Source organism: Camellia sinensis, chromosome 3 (genome assembly GCF_055761805.1).
Source record: "Camellia sinensis isolate YWXY chromosome 3, ASM5576180v1, whole genome shotgun sequence".
Classification (NCBI taxonomy): domain Eukaryota; kingdom Viridiplantae; phylum Streptophyta; class Magnoliopsida; order Ericales; family Theaceae; genus Camellia; species Camellia sinensis.
In genome coordinates, this window is record NC_138963.1 from 78062172 (window position 1) to 78088977 (window position 26806).

General features: G+C 32.0%; 1 protein-coding gene across 10 annotated transcripts; it reads left to right on the plus strand.

Moving 5' to 3' along the window:
* The first annotated feature begins 4687 nt into the window (after window positions 1–4687).
* On the plus strand, window positions 4688–22000 carry LOC114281056 (mediator of RNA polymerase II transcription subunit 19a). 10 transcript variants are annotated; one of them, XM_028223501.2, is made up of 10 exons: window positions 4703–4872; window positions 5093–5161; window positions 5764–5947; window positions 10683–10749; window positions 12012–12298; window positions 12510–12734; window positions 13194–13253; window positions 19621–19761; window positions 21350–21418; window positions 21513–22000. In XM_028223501.2, the coding sequence occupies exons 4-8, from the start codon at window positions 10719–10721 to the stop codon at window positions 19669–19671; spliced, it is 654 nt and encodes a 217-aa protein (XP_028079302.1). In that variant the 5' UTR covers window positions 4703–4872; window positions 5093–5161; window positions 5764–5947; window positions 10683–10718; the 3' UTR covers window positions 19672–19761; window positions 21350–21418; window positions 21513–22000. The 10 variants fall into 10 exon arrangements, with proteins under 10 accessions (XP_028079301.1, XP_028079302.1, XP_028079304.1 ...); XM_028223503.2 differs by having other exon boundaries at window positions 13194–13248; XM_082920119.1 differs by having other exon boundaries at window positions 4709–4872; window positions 12114–12298.
* The last annotated feature ends 4806 nt before the right edge of the window (window positions 22001–26806 follow it).

Genomic DNA, 26806 nt, shown 5'->3' on the forward strand with positions numbered 1-26806 from the left:
TATTATTACACAAATAAATATAATTTATCTTTTATTTTCAATTTAATATCATCACACTAGTAGTAATAATCCCCTCATTCAATTATATCGTATTAATAGTTACATCCAACCTAATCCAACAAACAAACAAGGTCTAAGAGTTTCATGAGATTAGTGATTAAAAAACTATTTTGTCTCTCACTTTACAGAACAATAAAGTCACCTTTTATATAATAAGAATTTTTACGTAATTTCATAAATTTAATCCTAACCCGTTAATACCATCATATTAGTATACAAACAAATATAATTTATTTTATATTTTCAATCAAATACTACCACATTGGTGCACAAACAAACATGACTTATTTTACGTTTCCAATCTAATAGTACCATACTAGTAATCCTTTCATTCAATCTCATTGCATTAATAATATCCAACCTAGTCCAATAAACAAACAGACTTGAAAATTTTTGGTGATAAGGACAAGTACATATGTATGAGAGAAAATATAATTTTAAAAATTAGTGAAAACCCGTGCTACGCATGGGATATGAAAAAATTAATAATATATTTTTATATAAAATAATATAAATAGTCAGTTTTTTGTATGTAAATTATGAAAAAAATAAATATTGAAGCTTACAATTTAAGTTTTACAATTTTATCACAATTTATGTATCAATTTTTAATTTGTCACAACTTCAATTATGTAACTTTCCACCCCTTACTAGAGTTATATACTCGGTGAGTTCAACCTACGTAACTTGAGTCAAGCTTGAAATTTTTTAAAGATTGGGTAACATAATTTTTAATTCAGTAAGAACTTATTTAAAATTTAAAAATTTGAATAAATTTGAATAAATTTGAATTTGGATAGAGATACCAAATAACTTAAGCAATCGAAACAAAATTGTATGTATAAATATATAAAATTATTTGCTAATTTATTTTTTTAATAATAAATAAGATTAATTAAAATTTTAATATTAATGAACAAAAGCAAAAGCTTAAGTTTTTTCAACAATTTTTTTTTTTATGTTTAAAAAATACACCTTTTAGAAAGGGATTATCGAATAAGTTGATATTAAAAAAATTACATTTTATAATGACATAAAATAATTAAAATATAATAAAATTAAATTTCTTATAAAATAAAAGTATCTGGATAAAAAATAAGGTAAGAAGAAAATTTAAAATGACATTCTTATTTGATCTGAAAATAATTCTAGATGACTAATAAATTATCACCTAAAACCCTCAATTTTTTTTTAATAGAAAAAAGATATATCATGAACCGTCAATTTTAATAGAAAAATAACATTTATTTCTATTTGTTTTAGCAAAAGTCACTTTTTAGCAATTTAAGTAAAAAGGTTTCATTTTTTATTTTAGTTTGTTTAATTGACAATTGAGATTAAAAAAAGGATAAATTACAAATATATCCCTTGAGGTTTGCTTAAAATACGAATTGCCTCTGCAGTTTGAAAAATTACAAATACCTCACTGTCAGAATTTTTTATTTAACAGAATTAATTGAAAAAGTGAAATTTCTAACTATTCACCTATACAATAATAAAATTATTTGAATTATTAATTAAAATAAAATTTTGATATTATTAAAAACTGTTAATTAACTTAATGATTTATTAATAAAATGACCTATTTGTTATGGTATTAGAAACCTTGTGGGGCATAATGTAATTTCCAAAATCACAGTAGGGTAATTTGTAATTTAATTAAATCTTAGGGGGTGTATATGTAATTTATCCTTAAAAAAATTATCAGGATCCACCATATTTCGCAGGTGTTAAAAAAGTCTAGATAAACAATAAAGAAAATGTTTGAGACTCACAAAAAACACCCACAATTGTACCTACAATGATGTGGTATTATATGTTTGTACTCTTGGTTGATTTCCTATACACTCAATGACGTGGGGCCCAACTCTCTTGCCATACTATTATGGGCGAAAGTGTGAGTTTGCAGCATTGCTGGAACAATAAATTATCACGTGTAACTCTTATTTTTTTTGTTATATATAAAAAGTTTTTCCAACCATCACTTTTAATAGAAAAATAATGTTTATTTCTATTTGATTTTAGCAAAAGTCACTTCTTAACTTTTTTTAGCCAAAAAAATTTATTTATCTATTTTAATTTGTTTAATTGACAATTGAGATAAAAATTTTTAACAAATCCACCATGTTTGGCAAGGGTTAATAAAGTCATTCATTTTTTTAATGTTTTTGTCTTTTGTTAAAAAAAAAATTATTATTCAAGTCCTTGCAGTTTAGAAGGATATTAAAAAAAATTATAAAATTTAAAACCAAAAATGAAAATAACAATAAAAATAAAAATAAAAATAAAATTTTTTTAATATTGATTAATAATTTGAACACATGTATTTAATAACATATTATGTTTGGACCATTAATATTATGACACATGTGAATATTGATTTTATTCTAATTGTAGTAACATAATTTAAAGAAAATTTTAAATTTTATTTTATAATTTAATAAAAGATACATAAATTAAGGAATGAATATTGATCTTATTCCAATTATAATAACATAATTTAAGGAATAATCTAAATTAAAAATTTTATTTTAACAATATAAAATTAATTTATAGACCAATTATATTGTGACACATATTAACAAAAATTAAACAAAATAAAAAATATGAGAAAAAAAATTATAACTTTGAACTTTAATAAAATGATAACATTTTATAATTATAATAGTATATAAATATAGATTAAAAAGAAAATCGGTGTATTTATCAAGCCCCAAAGAGAGATCCTTGTAATTAATCTCCTAGGTCCCGTTTGTTTTTAGAGGTAGAATGGAGGAGATTCATAGTGTGAGGATTATTAGTGAGGAGATTAACCAAAATTGTGTTTGTTTTGATGATAGTTGTTAGTGTAGGGATTGTTAAATTATTTTTATATAAAATAAATATAAAATAATAAAACAAATAAAAAATACAAAAACATTAAACATTAATGTTAAAAAAAATGCCCAGCATGTAAAAAATTAAAAATTTTCAGAAAAAAATAAAACAAATAAAATAATGATTTTTACTTAACAAAAAATACAAAAAAATAAACATCAATGTTCAAAAAAAAAAAAAAAGCCCAACATGTAAAAATAAATAAATAAATAAAATAAAGAATTTCTAGTCATTGAGATTATTTTTCTAATACCATCTCCACCTCCTCCATTCCAATCCTCATTTCTAGGCCTATCCTAATATCAAGAGATTAAAAAATCCCCTCCACATCTCTCAAAACAAACACCCTATATAGGCATAGTTTGGGAAGTTGGTTTTGGTGGGTTAGGGGCTAAAATAGTCACAAAAAATAAAATATGTTATTTTAGCCACAAAAAACAAAACATCAAATCTAACCCATAATCATTACACTCCTCCCTCACAAAAAAAGTCAAAAAAAATCAAAAAGTCATTTCCAAATCAGATTTTTTAACCCCAGACTAAAATAACCAAAAAGTCAAAAAGCCAACTTACTTTCCAAACAGAGACATAATATAAATTTCATCTCACTATCAATTCTAATCCCGCTCCTATAATCTCAAACCAACCGGGCCCTAGTGTACATTTTGTGTTGGGGGATGGTTTCCCAACTAGAGACAATAAACACACCAAAACTCAAGGCAAACCGTTAAAAATTTGAATCATGGCAGCCAGATCATCATTGGGTTCTTAAATATTTTATATTTTATATTTTATTTGGTATAATTATGCTAGAGAAGGACCCACACAAACTCACAAAGTCTCTGTTTGGCAAGTTGATTTTCAGGTTTTTTTGGCTATTTTAGTCACAAAAAATAAAATAGGCTATTTTAACCATAACAAACAAAACATCACATCCAACCTATAATCATTACATTCTTCTCTCACAAAAAAAGTCAAAAAAGCCAAAAAGTCAAAAAGCCTTTCCCAAACCAAGTTTTTTAGCCCAGGCTAAAATAGCCAAAAAAACCAAAAAGCCAACCTACTTTCCAAACCAAGCCAAATAAAACTCTCGCATGTGCGTGAGTTTCACATTTATATAAAAATTTTAGTAAAATTTTTAATGAATTATTTGAGATCTATAATATTTTTTATATACAAATTAATAAGTTACATAATTTATTTTACTCACACTTTGATTATAATTTTTTTTGAGTAATGTTAAAAATTCACATATTTATAATTACAAATTAACCTACAATAATATAGTATGAGAGTTGAACCCACTATTATTATAAGAAATCAAAAGTTGACAAACATTAATGGCCCCGTTTGATAGAGTTGTGAAAAAAAGATTATAGATTATAACTTAGCAACTTATAACTTATAACTGTAAATATAAGCTGATTTTTTACTTATAAATTAAGTTTTTTCTCCCCCACTCAAAGAATAAATTGATTTTTAACTTACAAAAAGCTATAAGCTGTATTGTTAAACTGAACCAAACACATTAAAATAGCTTAAATTAAGCTAAAAACTGAAATAAGCTGAAAATAAATCCTACCAAACAGGATTATTATATCACTGGGTAGAGCTGTGAATAGTTTTTGAGAGTTTTAAATATTTTTTTTAACAAAATATACATTATACAGGTGGCATTATGTTACTGGGTGTTCTAACGATTGTAAAATTTCCTCACAACCGGTGCCGTCACATGTCATCAAAACCCAATGCCCTAAATTCCTTTATATCCGATGCCATTTGCCGATCTCTGATCGGCTCTCTCCTCTCTCTCTCTGTGACGGTGGCGACGGCGTCAAACACTCCAAGTCTCCGGCAGCTCACTTCCTTCCCATTCTCTGGATCGCTACTCTAGGGCTTCTTTCTTTCTTTCTCTATCTCTCTCTCTCACCTCAGGTTCTATACCTTCTCTTTCTCTCTCTTTCTATTACTTCTCCATGATTATGCTGATTTGGCTCTTCTTTATGGTGATGTGTATGCGTGTTATGCTGATTTGGTTGTTCTTGATGGTGATGTGTGTGTGTAAGACAAATTTGTGGTATTATACTGATCACTGCTTGCTTCTTCATGTGTTATTCCTTTTTCTGGACCGATGGTATGTCCCAATTTTTTTCAGGTTGAAGCTCTTGGTGATGCTTTAACCAGTCTGTCATGGGGAAAGTATGATCTTTTGAACCTTAGCAATGTAAGCTTCAATTCTGTTGCTTTAGTCATGGTAGTGTTGGAAGGTTACCCAGAGAAAGACATGAGTGGCTTCTTATTCCAATCTATCAAAAAGTGTTGTCTTTTGGTGGTGATGAGGTTGAAACAAGTAAATTCTTGTAAACCTGTAAAAATTGTTGCTTTTGGACTTGTAATTTGTGTAGTGGGTTTGTTGGAGACTTGCAATTTGGGTAGCTTGTAATTTGAGTAGTGGGCTTTTAAATTGAATTTTGTTAAAATATTGTAATTCTGGGTTTGTTTTTTTCTGTTTAGTTAGGGACTTGCAGTCTTGTGATTTTGAGTAGTGGGCTTTTAAATATTTTGTTAAAGATTTGTAATATTGGGTGCAGTTCACGTCAGTTCGGTTCAGTTTTTTGGTATGTTTGGTCGGTTTTGATGCTTATATACACAAAACCGTTAGGTTTAGCTTGGTGAAAAAAATGCCTTGTACACTAATTGAACCAAACTGAACAATACCAATAAAAAATTGTTTGCTTTTAGAGTATTAAAAAAAGGTGCAATGTAACACAACAGGACGAACAAAAGCCAGCTTCATTTGTGACCATAGTTTCAACTTTGAAACAGGTGTTAGGGTTTAGTTCAGTTCGGAGACAACAAAGCCCTCTCTGGTTAAAAAGCTAAGCCTAGGCCTCTTCTCTACTCTGTTCATTGCTTTGCTTCAAACACGCCTAAACGAATAGCAAGGAAGAGGCAAAAATTTCTACTCCTTGAAGGCAACTTTACGCTGTGGATCTCTCACTGCAATTAGGTAAGATATTCCTCTCAGTGACATGCATACTGATAGATGTATGTAATTTGAAATTGAATTGTACTCGTTTTTTATTGATAAACTTCCCTCTTGCATGTATGTTCATGGATTGTTTAATTGTGCCTCAATTGTGAGATCAAGTTGTCTCGTTATTTGTGTGGGGTTGCTTAGAAACCGAGTCGAAAGAAGGGCAGAAAATGAATTTCACGGTTTCGTTTGTTTAATGTAGATTTGGGTATTTGAAGAATGAAAATCGGAATTTGAATCGTCAATCAAATGGCCTTGTGTCGAATTCCGAATCAAATCTAATTGTGAATCATAAGGATTTGGTCACTTTTTCTAAATTATGTAAAAATATATCTAGACACTTAGATATTAACTATATTTTACAAATATGGAATATTTAGACTTAAGTCAAAGAAATTGTTGTTTTAAATGATGATCACTTGATCTAACCGGTAAGAAGTTAATACGGGTTTCTATGTATGATCACCACCTTAACTTTTCCGTTTTGAATATTTTTTTTTCATTCATTCTTAATAAAGAAAGTAAATAAAGACAAATTCTTAATTTCCAAACAAGAAGTCAACAACAATATTTTTAACTTCTTACAACTAAAGTAATAGAAACACTCACTTCAAAGCCGGTTAAAGTAACCCAAATCTCCAAACTTTTTAAGAAATCTCACTTGATGCTTTCAAAAGATTTCATTTACAAGTGCAAACACTTGGATAAAGTTGAATATGCAAGCCTAGAATATTGTAGAGAGAGAAGGTTCGTTTTTCTTTCCAGGGTTTGAGTCTTGGAGAGTAAATAGGGAGTGAGAAAGTTAAAGGATGACACATAGGGGTGGTTTGGGATGATCTCAATAAGTGCACTTTTTGATTTTTTGTAAAATATGGGTTGGGTATTGGCTGGGTTTTGAAGTGATGTGGTAGAGAGGTGATGTGACTTAAATATGATAGTGATTTTTTGACTTTTTGGCTTTTTTAGAGTACCCCAAACAAGGCTATAGTAACCCTCAAGGCCTTGAAAGGGTTATGTGAACTCTTTTCCAAGAATAAAAAAACAAATAAAGAAGGCAAAAATCAATTTTAGTGGATTGAAAGCGAATCGATTGATTCACGATTCACACTTGATTCGTAGCTATTTGCGATTCATTCGACCTGATTATTGATTACTCGTTGAATTGATACGTTTCGAATTGCAAATCGTATGATTTTAATAACAAGGGGTATGAGAGACAAGGTTAGAGATTGATTGATTCGAGGTATTATTACTTTCAAATTCCAATTATCAATAAGTGGGTGATTGACCTCCAAGAAAGTAACTTTTCTTCTTACTTGCCCATTTCCCAAATGATATGAATTCTATAGGCTCTATGATGGTTCTGATTTCTTAGGAAATTATTCCGCATTGTGACTATATGAAAACATATGTTAAAAAAAATGAAAGGATTAGCCTTTAAAGCTGTTGAATTCATGATAATAGAAGTCAAGCCAAATAGGAATAATCTAAGACAAGATCTAAAATCTATGTTACCTAGAACGTGGATAGTTCCAGTACATGGAACGGGAACGGGAACGGGAACGGGAATGAAAACGGAAACATGGTTCACCATGCTCTAAAATGTGATACGATAGGAGTAGACTTATATATATTACACTTAAAAATTTAAGGTACTTCTAAAGTAATTTTCTTTTAACTTTAGGTGTCCAATAATATTTTTTTTCTTCATGTAACAAATCATTTCTATTAAAATTATGACCCATTTTTGATGTTTTTGTGTTGTCAAAACTTAACTCATCTTAGATTTTAGTTCATATATTTTATTTTTATCTCCTAAGGTAACATTTGAAGAAATATATTGGAAAAAACTTTTGGGATCGCTTCGGGTCACTAAATTTACCGTTTTGGAACGAAAGTGTACCATGTTTCGGAACGTGCGTACCGATACGTAATTCATTAGGGTATTAGCGTTTTCTGGTAACATAGTCTAAAATTATTTATTTATTTAATTTTTTCAAATTGTTGGATTCTATCATTTTGTTAGATGTTTGTAATTTCAAGGTTTTATGTCATGAAGAATTTAAGATGCAAACAGTTAATCGTGTTTGCTTCACTTTTTTTCCCTAACAAAAATTCAAATATAAATGAAAAATAAAACAGTGGCATTTGGATATCAATTGAATTTTTGGCAATCATTCTCAACTGATCCTTGTTTCGTTGATGTCTGTTAAGTCATTGGTGCTTCTGCTTGAATTGGAAAGCAATAATTTTTTAATTTGGGCACCCCTGTATGATAAGGAGCTTTTCAAGTGTTCACTTAACTAATTGAACTTGTTCTGCCCTCTATTGGCTGCATGGACAGTTTGATGCAGTTTTGTGACTTTTGAAAGATTGTAGTTTATTTTTTTTGTCGCTTTGCTATTCCCTTTAACTAGAATCTTCTGCTTCCAACTTATTTTGACTCCTATAATGTTATTAGCAAATTTAGTCATAATAAGGTAGTCTATGCAACTTAAGAGAGATTCTTTCAATGAGCACTTCCTATAGTAGCCTTGGTTCCAAGGTGGGTAACTAGGCAATTGGTGGGGCCCTTGCTTTTGCTTGTCTTCTTATATTAGAAACTATAGTAATTTGAAACTTCCAGAGTGCTTTGTCATATTTGAGTGAACCATAAACGTTCCAAATCAGGGTGCACCTCCTTTAAAATGCTCTTTAATGACATTCCTTAAAAAAAAAAAAAGTTGTGTTCAAGAGTTATTTAATACGTCAAGCTATATGTCTCCTTTACATACGCACACACTCATGTTTTAGGTACATCTCATGTACATTTATTTCACAAAAAGACAAAGAGGCATTTATTTGATAATGTATTATTGGTGTCGCTTGAAGGTTTGTGTTATTGCCTATTGGTATGAGATTTCAAGTTGACTCCAGAAACCTTAGAGACCATGATTTTGGTGTGGTTTAAAGCAAATCGCTCCCAGTTAATGTACAAAATTTTCATTTGTTGGGGAGGTTCTATAGGGTAGTGTGCAAGTATATTATCATGCTAAAGAAACTTTAATCGCTCTTTCAAATTAAACATAGCACTTATATTGATACTAAACCTCGGAAGATGTTTTATCTATGAAATTTGACTTCCTTTTTAGGTTCGTGGCACTTCAATATGTGATTACTATATTCATGAAGGGATATCTTGCGTTGTAATATTACTTGTATGAGTTGTTGACTAGTTGGACACTTGTAGCCACTTAAGCATTTGCTTGTGTCCTGAAACAAGGGGCCATGTTATTTGACTGCAAATTCTGAAGATAAAATCAAAAGAAATCAAAGCATGGACTTTGTTTTCAATGAATTGTTGATTTACTCTTGGTGGCATTGAGATTTTTACTATGTTTATTACACAAAAGCTTTGTTATCATAATCTTACGATTTGTGATTCGATTCATGATTCGATTCACATTTTTTGCAAAATTTATACGAATCTATGGGTGAATCTATTTTGGAAGCGAATCTATAGTGAATTGCACGATTCATAATCGATTCACGATTTGATTTATTTTTTACGATTTATGCATCTCATGAAACTATCATGTCCGACATATTTCGATTATTTTTTTCTCCCATTTTTTAGTTAAAATGACTTAATACAACTTTTAATAGTGTTTAGTGCGAAAATAACCAATATATATATATATATATATACATGAGTTGTTATTTTGGAGATTAGGGATTTTTTAATAGGATCTAATCAGATTTAGTCAAACCTAACATGTTTTTAAAGATGTTTAAAATTAAAGTAACTTGCAATATGAATTATCTATTGCTATGTTATTGAAATCAATATACTTCAATATTACATGGGTGAGGTCAATTAAACCTAATAGTTCTGCAAGTTTCAATTAATTCTTTATTATTATTGGGTCATTGTTACTTGAAGTATGTATGCTTATGAAATATCATAAACATTGTTAAGTTATTGTTACTTAAAGGTTAAAAGTTTGTCTTTGTTTACGTTCTTTATTAAGAATGATTGATAAGCAATATCTAAAAAAGGAAAAAGGTAAGGTAGTGATCTTACATGGGAACCTATGTTAATTTCTTACTCATTAGACCATGTGATCATCATTCAAAACAACATTTCGTTAATTTAAATATTTTATGTTTATAATACATATTTAGCATCCAAGTATGTAGATATATTATTCTAAGTAATTTGGAAAAAGTGACCGAATCTTTACGATTCACGATTCGATTTGAGATTCGGTACAAGGTCATTTCGATTCACGATTTGACAAAAAAAAGACTTTTGTAGTTAAATTTATAATACTTCTTGATGCAAACTCATTAAAATACTGGTTATTTAGTTTCGTGATGGACCATGGAAATAGTGCTTAAAAATAGAACTTCCTATATGTATAAGCTTTTCCACAAATTTAATGGCTACTAGTGTTTGTTTACTTTTTTGGTTTGCATTTTGATCTCTGTTGCACGTACTTGCCAAAATGCCCCAATGTTTCAGCAAGAGATTAGCGGAGGTGTTCCAGCATCCCCCCTTAGCATACTTGAGACTCTTGATTCCTCTCTCTTTCTTGCTGCTCTTTTTCGTTTTATTGCTGTTGGTGTTCCCAATGATGGTTGCACTGTTGGCATATTAAATGAAGTTTGATTGTTACTAGTAGTTTAAATTTTCTCTTCCCCCTCCTTTGTGTCATTAATATCTCAGGTGATAATGGTCCACCCTTTTGTCTAACATTGATTCATGGATCCTGAAGGCAAGAAGTTTGGAAGAGGTAATTTGCCTGATCATGTTTGTTAGGCTTTATTTGTGATGTGCATGCATGACATATGTCTTATTGTCTATGTGTGATATTTTCTTGGACTTTTATGCATTTTTGCTGTTTTTATGTAAGCCTTGCTCCTTGTTCACTTCCACATCTGAGTACTTAGGCTGAACTGTGCATTATGGCTATTGGTCCATGTTTTTAATTGAGTCCGTGTCATTCTAGCTTCATGGCAGTCTTACATTCATCTAGGTGTATGTACATTTGAGTTAACATTTCGATGCAGGAGTCACTTTGCTTGTTTTACCTTATGAGACATGAAAAGGGGGAGGACCACCTTACCTCTAACGATGGGTTAAACACACACATCAGATCTCTTAATAGCATCATGCTTAGGGCTATTTTGGGAAGATGGTTATAATAAGCTTTTTGGTTAAAAGTTGATTATAATTAGCTTTTTGTGAGAGAGGGAAGTGGATTATAACCCACTTCCCAAAAGAGGGCTTAGGCGAGCTGGCCATGAACTTTGAACTTTGATAGTTCTCAAGTCAGTTGGGAGTCTGATGTATATCTTTTTAGTTTATTCCATTCTTATACTTGAGTTTGGTTTATGTGAGCAAGGCTATCTTTTGAAAGTTATCTTTAGTTTCTGCATTGCAATTTGCATTCTAGGTGGTATTCTTAAGGGATCCATTGTGGGATTTGTATATGCATTATTTGCTGTGTAGGTTATCTGGTTTGGTTATGTAGTCTTATCTTGTTTTTTCTCTGCTGGAAGTTAAGATTTTGTAGGATTAATTATTTACTTTGGTCTGTGAAAAATGGTATTGGAACTATAAACAAACTGGTGGTGTGTGGGTTGTATGAGATTTTCAGGCAGCAAATACTTGCAAGAAAAAAAAAAGTTTTTCGGGCAGGAAATCTATACCTTCTGTGAAGCAACTTTCTAGTTTGTAACCTTTATAAGCTTTTATTTTCCAATTTATTTATTACTATTACTATTTTTGATTCATTACTTGAAAATACGTTCTAATGTGGAATTCCATTTCATGTGCTTTTAGGTATTTGATCAAAAGGTTTTGATATTTGTCTTGCATAAAATAAGGCATGCTACTTTGTCTTGGCATATCATTTTCCTTATCTTTCATTGACATGTATTTGGTTGTAAAAAGTTTGTCACCCAACTGCTTTGCTCTTCTCTTCCAAACCCCCCCCCCCCCCTTCCCCTTTTCAGTTCATAACTTTGGTTGACTGTCTTGTTTGAACATTAGGGCCAAGAGAACTTACAGGTGCTGTGGATCTTATAAGTCACTATAAGTTGTTGCCTCACCATGAGTTCTTTTGCAAGAGGTCACTTCCCTTGTCTATTTCAGATACACACTACCTTCACAATGTGGTGGGAGACACTGAAATTAGGAAAGGGGAAGGGATGCAATTGGATCAGCTCATTCAGGATACTTACTCAAGAGAAACAAATGCTCGGATACAGCCTTTTGACTTAGATGTCCTCAGAGAAGCCTTTCAACTGAGGGAAACTGCTCCGATCGATCTGCCTCCCGTAAAATATCTGCATCTCTGAGGCTTTGTTTTGATTTTGTTGTTTCACTTTACTTGCTTGTGCTGGATGATGGTCCCTTGTTTTGATCCTTAAAATTCTAAAACTTGATGGGTCCTGCAGGGGGTTTCTTTCACTATTTTTCTGCCTTTTTACTGTACTTCCTGTCAACTTTTTGCAGAAGTATGACCCATTTGTATCTTGCGTTCTATAGGCAGAGAAAGGGATTCCTACCATTGCTGGAAAATCTAAAAGTGAGTCCAAAGATAAGGAGAGGAAGCATAAAAAGAACAAGGACAAAGACCGAGAGAAGGATAAAGAGCATAAGAAGCACAGGCACCGTCACAATCGAAGTAAAGATAAAGACAAGGAGAAAAAGAAAGATAAAAGTGGGCATCATGATTCTGGTGCTGAACACTCGAAGAAACACCATGAGAAGGTTGGGGTCTGAGTTTTCAATACAGCTGCTTTGTCTTGTATGTATATAGTTTTTAGTGGTATAATAGAAGTCCTGTATCGGTGTGTAGCACAACTTCCCTGTTACTAGTGGCTTTAAACTATCCAAGTGTTGAAGTTTTAGTGGTATAATATAAGTTCTGTATCGGTGTGTAGCACAACTGCCTTGTTACTAGTGGTTTTAAACTATCCAAGAGTTGAAGTTTTAGTTTTTCCTTGTTCCAAAAATAATGTTTCTCCTTCAAGAATTAATCGCTGAAAGAACTATTCTTCATTAAAATGTTGAAATTAGCTGCAAAGATTGAAAGGAAGAATTATTCTTCAGTTAAAGGGTAGCCTTTGTTTGAAGTTCTTGGTCCAAAGATGGTGTTTCACTTTTTTCTCCGAATTTTGATCTTTCAACAAATCAGATCTGATTTTTTTTTTCTTTATATAATTCCAGAAAAGGAAGCATGATGGAGATGAAGATCTTAATGACATTCACAGTCACAAGAAAAGTAAGGTAACATGGATACAGGGAAATTCCTTCAATTAGTTTTGGTACCATTTGGTGGGACCTTTTTCAAAGTACTGCTAATAAGTAAGAAGTTGCCTTTTAATCCCTTTTGCTTTCTCCTTTTAAAAATCCCAAATTTAAAAATAAAAGTATCTTGAATTTCTATGTTTTGGAAATTATTATTATTTTTTTTTGGGTTGGCATGGCGATGTTTATTTTATTTTAGGCCTGTAAAAAATTGCTTGAAGATAATGGACATATCTGTGTTGTCTCTGTCATCTTTATCTATTTATTCATAGGTATGTAAACGTATATATGCTCACATATATATGGGAACATTGAGAATTTGTGGGTACATATAAATGTATGCGTGTATAAGCAAATGTTTATGTATATAGTAATACAGAGATGTATTGATGTATGTAGCCATATTTAGTTATGTGCATATATTTGTAAATCAATGCCTACGTATATTTGTGCATAAAATAAGTGTATATTTTTTTTGTATAAACTATTCTTGGATTGCTGGTTTGGATATCTGTTACATGGGTTGAAGCAGGGTTTGTTAAGTGTTTTGGGCATCAGGTGAAAGAATTGGATTGCAGGTTAGAGGATCCCATTATCTTTTTCTAGAAATAATGCCCCGTGACACTTTTAAACAGGTTGGGCTTGGTTATATAGCAATCCAACAGAAAAACAAAATGGAATTGGGTTTTAGGAAGTTAATTGGGTTGCGAAAGGGAAGTGTTCTGAGGTGGTGAATGAAATGGATCAGACCTAATCATAGCTTTAAAGTTGAAGTGGCCTAGGTCAAGAGGGGAGCCTAGTGGTCCAAATTTTTTGTGAAGCCCAGCTAAAACCAAGCCCAAAACAACAGTAGGCTAGGGGTGGTGAATACCTTGTAGGGTATGGGTTTGGCAGGGCCAGTCAAAGAGGTTCTACTCCCTTAGGTGAGTTGTATTGTTCCTTTAGATGATCATTATTTCTTCTTATATTCAGAAGCAGAGGGTAGGGATGGTGGGAGTTTTGTTGGATGAAATGGTTTAGAAGAGTACTAGTATTAGGGGAGTTCGGGAGGTAGAAATAGGAGAAGGGACTTCGAGGTAGGCCACATAGTTGAAGCCGAGGGTGGTGGAGTATGGGGGTTTGTAGGAGTCAAGTGTTGATGATGGGGTATCAGTTGTAGGGGTAGGCATTGATACTAGGTGTTCGAAGGCAGAGTAAAGGGAGGTGGGGATTGCTAGGAGTGATGGTGGTTATTGGTCAGACTTTCTTGGTGTTGGTATTAGTGATGGAGTGGTTTCTGTTTGCGGGGGGCACAGGGTAGCGGATAATGGTGTTTGACAGGGAAGTGGGGTGTAGGATCGTTGGTGGCTAAGGCCAAAGTGGTGGTTAAGCGAGATTCTAGTAGTGGTAATGGAAGGTAGCTTTGGGGGATGCTGTGAAGATAACATGTCAGATTTTGTGAGGAAAGGGTCTCTGGGTTCAGCAAGTTCCTTGTGAGAAAGAAGGTAATCGCAGAGATTTCCTTTTTGCAGGAGGTGGAGGGGAATATGGAGTTTAGAATGGGGCAAAGCATGGGATGGGATAGGGGGGAGGGTTGAGCTTCAAGGGGAGTTTGGGGTTAGCAAGTTCCTCGTGAGGAATAACGTGATTGCACAGAGTTCCTTTTTGCAGGGGGTGGAGGGGAATATGGAGTTAAGAACAGGGCCAAGCACAGGGGAGGGGATAAGGGGGAGGGTTGATCTTCAAGGAATTCATTTTAATTTGAAATTTCATTGGAAATTAATGGCAACACCTTTTCATTCTTCGAAGGTTGATAAGAACACTGGTAAGTAAAAGTTGTTTAACCTCACTAATGATGATGGTGGATACTTGAGTCAAGATCATGCTGAACAAATTATTAGGAAGGTAATCTGGTTCGGATGGTTTTTCCATGGCTTGCCTTTCAAGATTGTTGGGAGGTGGTGAAAGGGGATTTGTTGAGAGTGTTTTTGGAATTTCATGAGTCGGGGGTTGTTAATTTGAGCTCAAATGCCACATTCTTCTATTTAATTCCTAAGAAAGTGGATGTTGTAAGAATTAGAGATTTTAGACGTATCAGTTTGGTAACATCACTCTATAAGATTTTGGGAAAGGTTTTATCAAAACGACTAAGGATGTCTTTGGGGGATACTGTGTCTAGGGCGCAAGGGGCTTTTGTGAAAAGAAGACAAATCTTAGATGTCGTCTTTGTGGCAAATGAAGTAGTGGAAGAATATAGAAGTTCAGAGAGGGAGGGATTTATTTTTAAGGTAGATTTTGAGAAGGCATATGACCATGTGGATTGGCAATTTTTGGATTTTGTAATGGATAAGAAGGGATATGGTGGGTAGTGGAGATCTTGGATTAAGGGATGTTCGTCGACTTGCAATATGTCAGGCATAGTTAATGGTAAACCAGGGGATTATTTTAGGTCTTCGTGGGTGCTACGACAAGGGGACCTACTATCTCCTTTTTTTATTAATTTTGCTGGCTGATGTACTAGGAAGGATGGTCGATAAAGTTAAAGAAACAGGTCTTTTTATGGGGTTGGAGGTGGGAAGGGATTATGGATAGAGTTGTGTGACACATTTACAATATGCGGATGATACAATATTTTTCTCTTCAGGGGATGAAAGTCAGATAGTTAATCTTTATTTAATTTTGAGGCTTTTTGGGGTTATCTTAGGGCTTAAGGTTAATTTAGGGAAAAGTAGCGTGGTGGGAATTAATATGCAACAACATCAGCTTCAGAACAGGGCGACACTTTTAGGATGTGGTATAGAGTCACTTCCGTTTAAGTATTTAGGTCTTCCATTGGGGGATAATCCTAGGAGTGAAGCTTTTTGGAATCCAATTGTGGAAAAGATTGGCAAGAGATTGGAAGGGTGGAGTAAGGCTTTATTATCAGGTGGGGGTAGATACACTTTGGTTAAGACTGTTTTGAGTGGTATTCCTATTTATTGGGAGTGTTTGGCAAAGGCTATTTTTTGGTTTTTTGGGCTAAAATTTACAAAAAGATAAAAGAGGTCAAAATAGCCAATAAGACAAAATATTACATCAAACTCATAATCATTTCACTTTTTCCCTCATAAACATCACGGCCTTGTTTGGTTTGTGTTTGTGTTTGTGGCGTAGTTTTTGAGATAAAAAGTACAAAAACTTGTTTGGTTTGCTTTTTGTAAAATATTCTCTTCAAAATAACTTTGGTTTTTTTTGTAAAGTAGTTTTTGAGATAAAAAGTATAAAAACTTGTTTGGTTTGTCTTTTTCCAAATATTCTCTCCAAAATAACTTTGGTTTTTTTTGTAAAGTAGTTTTTGAGATAAAAAGTACAAAAACTTGTTTGGTTTGCCTTTTTGTAGAGTAGTTTTTTGAGATAAAAAGTACAAAAACTTATTTGGTTTGCTTTTTTGTAGAGTAATTTTTGAGATAAAAGTACAAAAACTTGTTTGGTTTGCCTTTTTTGCGAACATGTTTCAAAAGTAATCCTGGAAATTGGATAACCAAACACATTTCTGAGAGTTTTTTTGAGAAAATCTATTTGGTTTGATTACTCTTAAAAAAGTGTTTGTAGAGTATATTTCCAAATTTTTTTTTCCAAAATCAAACCAAACAAGGCTCACATTTAATTATAAAAAAATTCAACTATCTTCCCAAATACAAAAATTTTAACCGACTAAAATAACAACTTCCCAAACACCTACATTATTTATCTTTGTTCAAGGTTTTGGTTAAGGTGGCAAGGATGGGGGATTTTCTTTGAGAAGGCGAGGATGATGGGAAAAAGGATCACTAGGTGAATTGGGAGTTAGTGTCGCTACCTAAGAAGAAGGGGGGTTTGGCTATCGGGTAATATTTTGGCTAGGAACATGGCCTTTCTTGGCAAGTGGTTATGGAGATTTCCACTTGAGACTGATTCACTATGGCATTCGGTTATAAGAAGCAAATATGAGACTCATGACAATGGTAGGGATTCACGGGTGGTTTTGAGGGGTAACTGTCGTGCTCCTTGGTAGTCAATTTCTCAAATTTTCACACATCGGTCTCGTCATCTTTCTATATGGGTGGGCAATGGGGTGGGCAATGGGGATCTTGTTCGATTTTGGGAGGATATTTGGATGGGTCAATCTTCTTTTGTTGTTGATTTCTCACATCTATATAAAGTGGCTCAATCTCATAATTCTTCAATTGCTTCCATGATTTGTTTACTTTTGGCTCCAATTTCTTAGAATTTTGATTTTTCTAGGAATCTTAATGATAGGGAGGCTTCACAGTTGACTTTTTTATTGTCCAAAATTGATCATTTTTCTTTATCTCCTTTTTGGAGGACAAGAGGGTTTAGGCTCTTCATTTGTCGGGATATTTTCTTGTAAGACTTTTTTTGATTACATCGCTGATAATCTTCATAATCCTCAGCTTCCTTTTTGCAAAAAAAGTTTGGAAGGCTTGTGCTCCTCTAAAGGTAAAGGTGTTCATGTGGGCCTTGGTTCATGGAGGCATTTTGACAAATAATACATTGTAGAAATGGAGACCTAATAGTGTGTTTGGTTTCAGTTTTTTGAATTCAGTTCTTTGAAAATTAAGTTTTTTGTTTTTCCTATTTTTTTGTTTTTACTGAATATTTTTTAAATTTGAAGCGTTTTTTTTATTTTTTTAGATGCACTTTACTTAAATGTATCTAAATAGTAAAATATTTGTGAAAAATATTTTTAAAAATTAATAAATACATAAAAATACGAAAAATGTATTGAATTTTCGTTTTTTTTTTTATATTTAGTGTATTTTTTAAAGATTTTTTCACGAATATTATACTTTTTAAGTGTATTTATGTTAGGTGTGTCTAAAAATTAAAAAAATTTATTTAAAATATTAAAAAAATTCATTGAAAACATTAATATACGAACAATAAAAAATTAGAATTTTCTAAAAATTGGTTTCTAAATACTAGAACCAAACAAGCTAACGTTTTCTAAATCTTCAATGATGCATTTTGTGTTGTAAGAATGGGGAATCCGTGGATCATTTATTCTTGCATTGTCCAATCACTTTGAATTTATGGCATAGATTGTTTTCTTTGGAGAATGTTATGTGGGTAGCCCTAAAAGGGAGTGCGCATATGCTCCTAGTTGATTTTTGCACATTCGGAGGATCGAAGAGAGCCCAAATGCTATGGTCTTGTGCCGTCTTCGCAACTTTTTGGATTCTATGGATGGAAGATAAGTTCCAGGAGGCGGGCTGTTTGTGGGATGATGTTTGTTACTTGACTTCTTTTTGGGTGTTGGGGAGCTTTTTATTTAAGGGAATTTCATGTTTTTTTGTTAGCTAGAGATTGGTTGGTGGTGTGTGATATGTAGGCTTTTGCTCGTGATTAGCTTGTTAGGGGTTTCAATTTTTGTATTCTCATTGTTTTTTTGTAAGAGGATGCCTCATTTTTTGCTTCCTTTTTTTGATTTATCAATATAGTTTTTTTTTTTGTTGATCAAAAAAAAAAAAAAAAAGAAGTAAACTGGTTGGTTGTTAATGGCAAAAGGAAAAGAGAGATGATTGTGCTAGCTATGAAGTAAAAGGGAGGAGGAAAAAATCTACCAGGAAGGATGGAGAACTTAAAAGGCTTCATTGTATGATTAACTGTGATGGACAAGGAAAGTAGAGCTGCGCATTGATGATGATGGACAAGGAGTGACCCTAAAGTGGAGCTGTGCATTGAGGATGATAGGGTTGGGTTGTTTAATTGGGGATAGTAGTGGGGTGTTGTCTTCTGAAGGGATCGAACATACCCATTCTGGAGGAAGGATATTACGTAAGAAGCTTGTTAATGTTTTTGTTTTATTTTTTATATATATAAATTTTTCATGGAAGAATTTAGGTGGCAGTTTAAGGGGAATAATCTGGATGTTAAACATGCTGCTATTATTGGTAAAGCTGGAGAAGAAAAGTGGAGGTCAATGTTCGATGATGAGAAAACAGCTTCTGTCAAAAAGGCGCAATATTAAAGTTATCAGTATAATTGGTCTATCTTTTGTACTTCTCATCTTCCCAGTGTTCTTTTTTATTTTTATTTGATTGCATAAAGGTTGCGCCCTCTCGGCATGTTCTCTAATTAAAATTTATTTGTTGGTTATAAAAAAAATTGATTGCAATAGTGCGGGATGGGGGTGGTCAAGTTTTTATTTACGAAATAGCCAAGCTTGTCAATTTAAAGATAACGTTGTCTTTTCTTTTCTAAAGTTCTGTTTAGGTATAAACCAAACACTACTATTTACTTTTTTTTTGCCGTGTTATCCAGTATGTTTATTTGTCTCTCTTTCTTCCTTTTGATTGCATCTTCTGTTTATCTGCTAATTATGCAGCATAAGAGCTCAAAGATTGATGAGATGGGGGCCATAAAAGTAGCCGGCTGAAAGATGGCATGTAGACTATTTTGTTTGTTATCCTCAGATGTTTGTTGATAATTTGGAGGGTCCGTGCTTTTTATTGTCAAATTTCTTGAGGTAAAGCTTTCTGTCCTCACATTTTATTTTCATCTCTCTCTGCTTTCTACTTAGCTTTTTTTCTAGTTCAGTTGGCCGTGGGTCCCAGGAGAGGATTGTTATATACTTATATATACATGTATATATAATTTGTAACCCCTTCTTCAGCTGGAAGATGCACCATGAACATAACCTTGTTTTGCTATGCTCTTTGTGTGTAGATGTATGCTCTTTGTGTTTGTAGATGTGACATTGACATTAAAATTTATAGAGTTCTGAAGCGGTAGGAAAGAAATTGTGCTCTTGTAAATTTTACTCTCGGTAAAGACAGGAAAAGGAGTGAGAAGGAAGTTGTTGAGGAGTGGGAGAATCCTTAATGGACAAGGACTAGAAAAACATCCTATTAATGAATGGATTTACTATCACCCTTATAGTAGATCGATGATGTGTTTGAAATTTGGATTTGTTAAAGGAAAAGAAAGGGAAAAGAAAAGAACATAAAGTGAGACTAGTTTCTTTATTTTGTTTTGTTGGGATTGGGATGGAACATAAGAAGAAAATGATTAGGAATTTATAATATTTTTTTATTTGATTATCTATAGAAAAATGAGTACAAGCAATTTCATTTTCTTTTCCTCATCCTCATCAAATCCTAGGTCCAAATTTAGCATGAATGCTATCAAATATAAAATGTTCTTCTCTAGCACCATACCGTATTGTAATCATGAATGGATCTAGTATTCTTCTTTTAGTAGATTGAATGCCATAAATATGAAAATGTTCTTCTCTAGCACTGTGATGTAACCAATAAAGGACTACTTTTCTGTAATAAATGCACGCCACCGTCTTTCCCAGCCTTGCCAGTGTCTCAAGTATTTATTAGCAGGTCTCACGCTTGAAGATATATATATATATGTCAAGCGATCTGCTGTTGTAAGGTATCTAATATAATGATGTTACAGTTTGACGCTACCCTTTTAGTATTTATTAGGCTGAGGAACAATAATATATGTCCAAGAAGTAGCCTGAGGCCATCATAGTATTAGACCCTAACCGCACACCTTTAGATAAGTTGAGCTCTTTAGACCTGTTTGGTGCAGTTTTTTGCAAGCTAAAAGTTGATAATCAGAAGCAGAAGCTAAAAGCTCCTCTCTGCTTGCTTCTCAATAATCAACTTATTTTTATCTCATAAGCTGTAAGTAGAAACTGAACCAAACACTTTGGCGTAGATTTCCAAAATAAAAAAAGCTATGAGCAGCTTCATAAGGTGCACCAAACAGCCCCCTTTTATGTACTTGGTGTGATTGTTTCAATAATTTGATTGTAGAAGAGAAGAAAACAAAGAACAGAAACCGATATTCAAGTATGGAGGATTGGTATTCTCAGTCTCTTTTAACTGCTATACCTGCCCATTCCCTGTCATTCTTTTGTTGCTGCGACAATTTAAACAACATGATAGGATGAATCACCATTGATTGTAACAGTAATTTGCTATTAATATGTTGATTTTGGGGTCTCCAGTGGATTTATTATGTTAGACTAAGCTGAGAAGTTGTATCATCTTTTATTATTTGTTGGCTGAACATAGTGGTGCTTTTCTTGCTTGCAGGTCTCTGGACTAACTAAAAGATGGTCAAGAAGGTGAATTCACCTGTTAAGGATATATATTGAACCAAAGGTCTGAATAGCTGAAAATGAACTTCTTTGTATCATAACTGGGACTCTGATATAATTGGCAGTAACATTTACAAAACTTTGATCCTTTCTTTCAGTCTTAGTGGCGCTTTGGTATCTCAATCTCAGCACTTGCTCATTGCCATTATTTTGACCTACTTTAGAATTCTAAAGTCCCATAATCAGTCGGAATCCGCTTGCAGCTTAGGATAAATGGAAGGAATAGTAGGTTAATGGTGCTGGTGTATTTTATTTATTTGCCCCTTTTGCTTCTGTGGAGATAACACTAACATATCTCAATTATACAAAAAAAGGGTAGACTCTTGTAATGGTATGTGTTAGTGTGTATTGTTAGATGAGTAACCTGGCATTGAAAGCGAGTGAGACTTTGTAAATACCCAAAAAGAAGTGAAAATCTGGTAGTAGGGGACTGGTTTGGTGAAGAACGATATCTCTTCGCCATTGTAAATAAAATGGGGTCAAATTTAACTTTTCTTTTCAATGTCTATATATGTGAATGCTATTCGACAGCCTTAGCTATGTCTGGGATTGAAGTGATAATGGGGAAACTAATATTTGTACTGAATCTCAGTTCTTGTTGGTGTGTAACTTGATGGACCAGTCTGTGTTTTGTTCCTGCATTGGTTTTATGTTCACTTGGGGAAGTGAGCTTTCAAACTATTTTGGAAGTGTAACTACAAGTTATGAAAACCAAGGACCTGTTACCATTTAGCTCTAATGTATGATGGGGATCAAAATAGTAGAAGAAAGGTTACTTGCATATAACCTCGGAGCCTTGTGCACTCGAAACGACTTTCATTGTGTTTTTTTTTTTGAGAAATGATAAGACCTTTGTATGTTGAGAATCAAAACAGTAAATAAGGTCGAACATAAAATTTATAACAAGTCAATCTTGCTGGTCTTCTTGAGAGCCACAGCCACTGTTTTCAAAATATTATTATGTGTTGGTGTCTTAGCATAGAGATATATACTAGTGATTTTGTGGGGGGTTTTATCTTTATTTTGTTATATTATATATTTTGTTGTTTGGTATGTGTCCAGATTTTGGGGGAACACAAACCATTTGATAATAGTCCAAATGAAGCATATGTTTGGACAAAGGAGATGGTGAATAAAAAAACATTTTTAGGCCGTTATATATGTTGGAGTCTAGTCCTTCCCCATGTGGAACTTGTTTGGGTTATGTTGTTTGTTTCTACATCACACAAGACTTAAAAAAAATTTGAAGTGTGTAGTAGTGCCCTGCCTAAAATCTCACATTGTATAATAGATATTATGATAAAAATAAATAAATAATTAGAGGCTCTGTTTGATTGGTATGATTAATAGTAAAGAGATTTATAATTCATATGTTTAGTGTAGAATTAGTTACTTAGTCGAGTGAGATTAATAATTTTCACTTGTCTATATTTGATTTATAATTTATATGTTTTTTTGCATTATTATTTGTAGGATTAAAAATTTGTAAAATTTTGTTGGATAAAATATTTGTCAAAGTCTAATCTATAATGTGAGTTTTACAAATTAATAATTTAAATATTATATTATAATCTGTCCAAAGCTGCATTAGTTGACAACAAAAAAAAAAAAAAAAAAGAAAAAAAAAAAAAGAAGCAAAGTTGTATGGCCACACTACTTCGACAACTAGCTTCATAGCTTCTCTAATTGGACGTTGGAGAGATGATTTTTTATTTTTATTTTTATTTTTGGAGTGAGAAAGACACTAAAGAGATGATGTGCTCTCTAAAATTTTTCTCACTTTTGAGTGATAAAGATCCCCACATATATATGACTCTTACAACTCTAATTCTTATCCCAATCAATCATAACCTAAGACCCACACATACATGAGTGGATTCTACGCACATCAAGGGCCAAGATCAAATTGGAAGTTATGGAATTCCAAAAAAGAGGTCCCAAATATTTCTCTTTGAGTGAGCCAAAAATGTACGTTTATTATATATGATTGATTGAAGTAGGACATTTATGCATTGCGATTAGTGAAAGGAGTAGAATTTATGATTTTGTGTTAAGTGATTAGAGAACATAAAAGGGTATGAGAGTTTGTGATTGGCCTGAGGTATAATCACGTGATGTCTTAGGATCAATCACTAATTTTTTGTTTTGCTGGGAGATTTAGAGAGAAATTTGAAAATAGAAAGAAAAAAGTAAGTAAAATGTGAAAAAAATATATACTTACATTTTACTTAATTTTACATACTTTTTTCCTTTTGTTTTTTAAATTTCTTCCAAAATCTCTCAACCAAATACAATATTAGAAAAGTAATGTTATAAATGAATGATTTTCTTATATATATATATATATATGTATATTTTAAAATAATCATTAGATATAAAGAAGTGAGTTTATATTAATAAATATATGGGTAAATTACAAATACACCCCTTGAGATTTGTTTAAAATACAGGTTGCTCCTTGTAGTTTGAAAATTACAAATACTCCCTTATCAAAAAATTTTATTTAACAGAATTAACTAAAAAAAATAAAATTCATAATTATTTTTCTATACAATAATAAACTTACCTAAATTATTAATTGAAACATATTTTTAACATCATTAAAAATTGTTAATTGACTTGATGATTTATCAATAAAATGGGCGATTTGTTATGAAATTAGAAATCTCAGGAGGTGAAATGTAATTTGTAAAACCACAAGAGGCGATTCGTATTTTAACTAAGCTTCAGAGGGGTGTATTTGTAATTCACCCTAAATATATATCGGACTTGGACGGATTAAAGTGATAAGAAAATTAGATAAAAATCTATCTATTATATTCTATTTGTATATAATTTTTTTAGAGAAATTATAAAAAATCCTTTAAGATTTGAGCCTTATAACAAAATAAACCTTGAATTTTTAATTTTGTCAATTTAAACCGTAATTTTCTTATTTGTTTTCAATCAAAATCATAATCCTATTTTTGTTAAATAAAATTGACTGAAAATTGATAATTTAGTCATTAGACTCCATGTAGGTGTACGGAATATGTCTAAAATACTATTTTTTCATTAATTTAGGCCTCGATTGACAAACTACATATTTTAGCCACAAAGTCAAAAAGTCACTATAAGTTGTCACATCACTCTCTCTACTTTTCTACATATTTTTTCATAAAAAATTAAAAAGTTACTAAAATAGCTTGTTCCCAAACAAGACCTTAATGATTAAAATACTATTTTTCCGATAGTTTTACTTAACAAAAATAGACAGATGATTTAGATTGGAAATAAATAAAAAGATTAGAATTTCATTGATAAAATTAAAAATCCATGATTTATTTTGTTAGCATGCTTAAACCTTGGGGTTTTTATTTTATTTTATTTTAATTTTTGTTGTAATTTTCCCTATATTTTTTTTAATTAAAGAATATCTTGCTTTGGACGCACGTTTATTCTACCGTCTTAGGTGATATTTGATAATCTAATTCAACATTTAAAATTGAATATATTAACTGAAAATCAATTAAGTATGTGATAATTATAATTTGTATCACTTGAAAATTCAAGTAACTCTTAAAATTTAGTGATAATTGAATTCATGACTATTTATGCATAAATATTGACATGCACTCTTATGACCTCACCATCTTCGTTGCCAAGCACCACCACTACAACACCTCTACCTAACTGCTGCCATCACTACTGCCATCAAACCACCACTCTACCATCATTATCACTATCACCTCTGCGACTATCATTGTCATCAATGTTACAAGCGTTATGATTATTTCACTTCATCTCTACACCACCACTATGATTGTCGCTATTACTACTATCACCTTTCCATTGCTATTAACAACCACAATCCTCCCCCTCAACCATCATTACCTTAACTACTAGCGTCACTACACTACCTCCATTGTCACCACCACCTCCACCACTACTACCACCCGCAATATAAAAATTAAAAGAAAAATTTTAAAATAACAAATTTCAAGTTTACATATTGAACAATTTATTTTAGTTCAATACTAAAACTTCTATTGAATGATTTTTAACCTGAAAATTTTAACATTTTATTTTCAATACTTAATTTTCAATTTTAAATTTTAAATTTTATGAAGCATTATTTTAGTTACGAAAATAATTTGTCCCCTACTTCAAAGAGAACATGATCCATAAAATTTCGATTATTGTTGTTTCAAGAGAACATGATCCATAGAATTTTAATTATTGCAATTTTGTTACATTGAGAGAATGAGAGACAAATACAACTCTTGAGTTGTTTTTTGATCATGAATTTGGATAAAAATTTAAAAAGAAAAAGAAAGAGAAATAAAAAAGATGGGTAAAATATAAATAAAATATAGTTACATTTTACCTATATTTGATGGGAATGAGGTTGGTGATGTGCCTTTTAGGTATAGCACTGTGTTGTGAGCCCGTGAAGGCACGTCCTGAATTTATTTTAATGATTTGAAATGTTCATAGTGTAGGATTCGTTGAATAGATCATCCATGTAAAAATTCAAGTTAATTAGACATTTGTAACTCAGAATAAGACTATGTTTATGTTCAAAAAGAAAATAAATGGTTAATATGATTTTAATAATTTTTTAGGGTTATTATTCGTCTTGATCATGTGATTATATTTGTTTGATTAATTTTATTTGTTATAAGAATAATATACTCAGCAAATCTTATAATATAACGTTTCGGATAATTAAAATATAATTGAAATAAACCATATGGGGTATGACAGCATGGGTGTTGTCATAGCACCCACCCCCAATCTGAAACCTCTACCTAAATTTATAATCTAAATACAACCTAAAGCTGCGAGAGAAAGCTCACATACAGGTGGTGTAAAATGTTTGTTAAAATTAAAAATTAATTATTGATAATTTAATGCTGAACATTTAACTTAAAAAAACTTTTAATTGTGATCAGATAAACTGGAATAGAGGTCACCAATTCGACCATGAAATTGAGAGGAGCTGAATCTAAATGGACATCTATTCCCTCTATTCTATTATATAATACGTATATCATTTGATGTGAATGATGTCACGTAAAAACGACGTCGTTTTGGCCATTTGAGCCACTTTTGAGCCACAAAATTTGAGCTACGTAGCATTGTCGTTTTCCCCGGAAAATGTCTCGTAGCTCAAATTTTGTAGCTCAAAAGTGGCTCAAATGGCCAAAACGACGTCGTTTTGGCCATTTTTATGTTATTCTGTACTCAAAACGACGTCGTTTTGGCCATTTGAGCCACTTTTGAGCCACAAAATTTGAGCTACGTAGCATTGTCGTTCTTCCCCCTCAATAATGCCCTTCATAATCTAATAGCTGTAACATTCAATAATTAATGAACGATTTCCTTATGAAAAATGATAAACAAACTTACT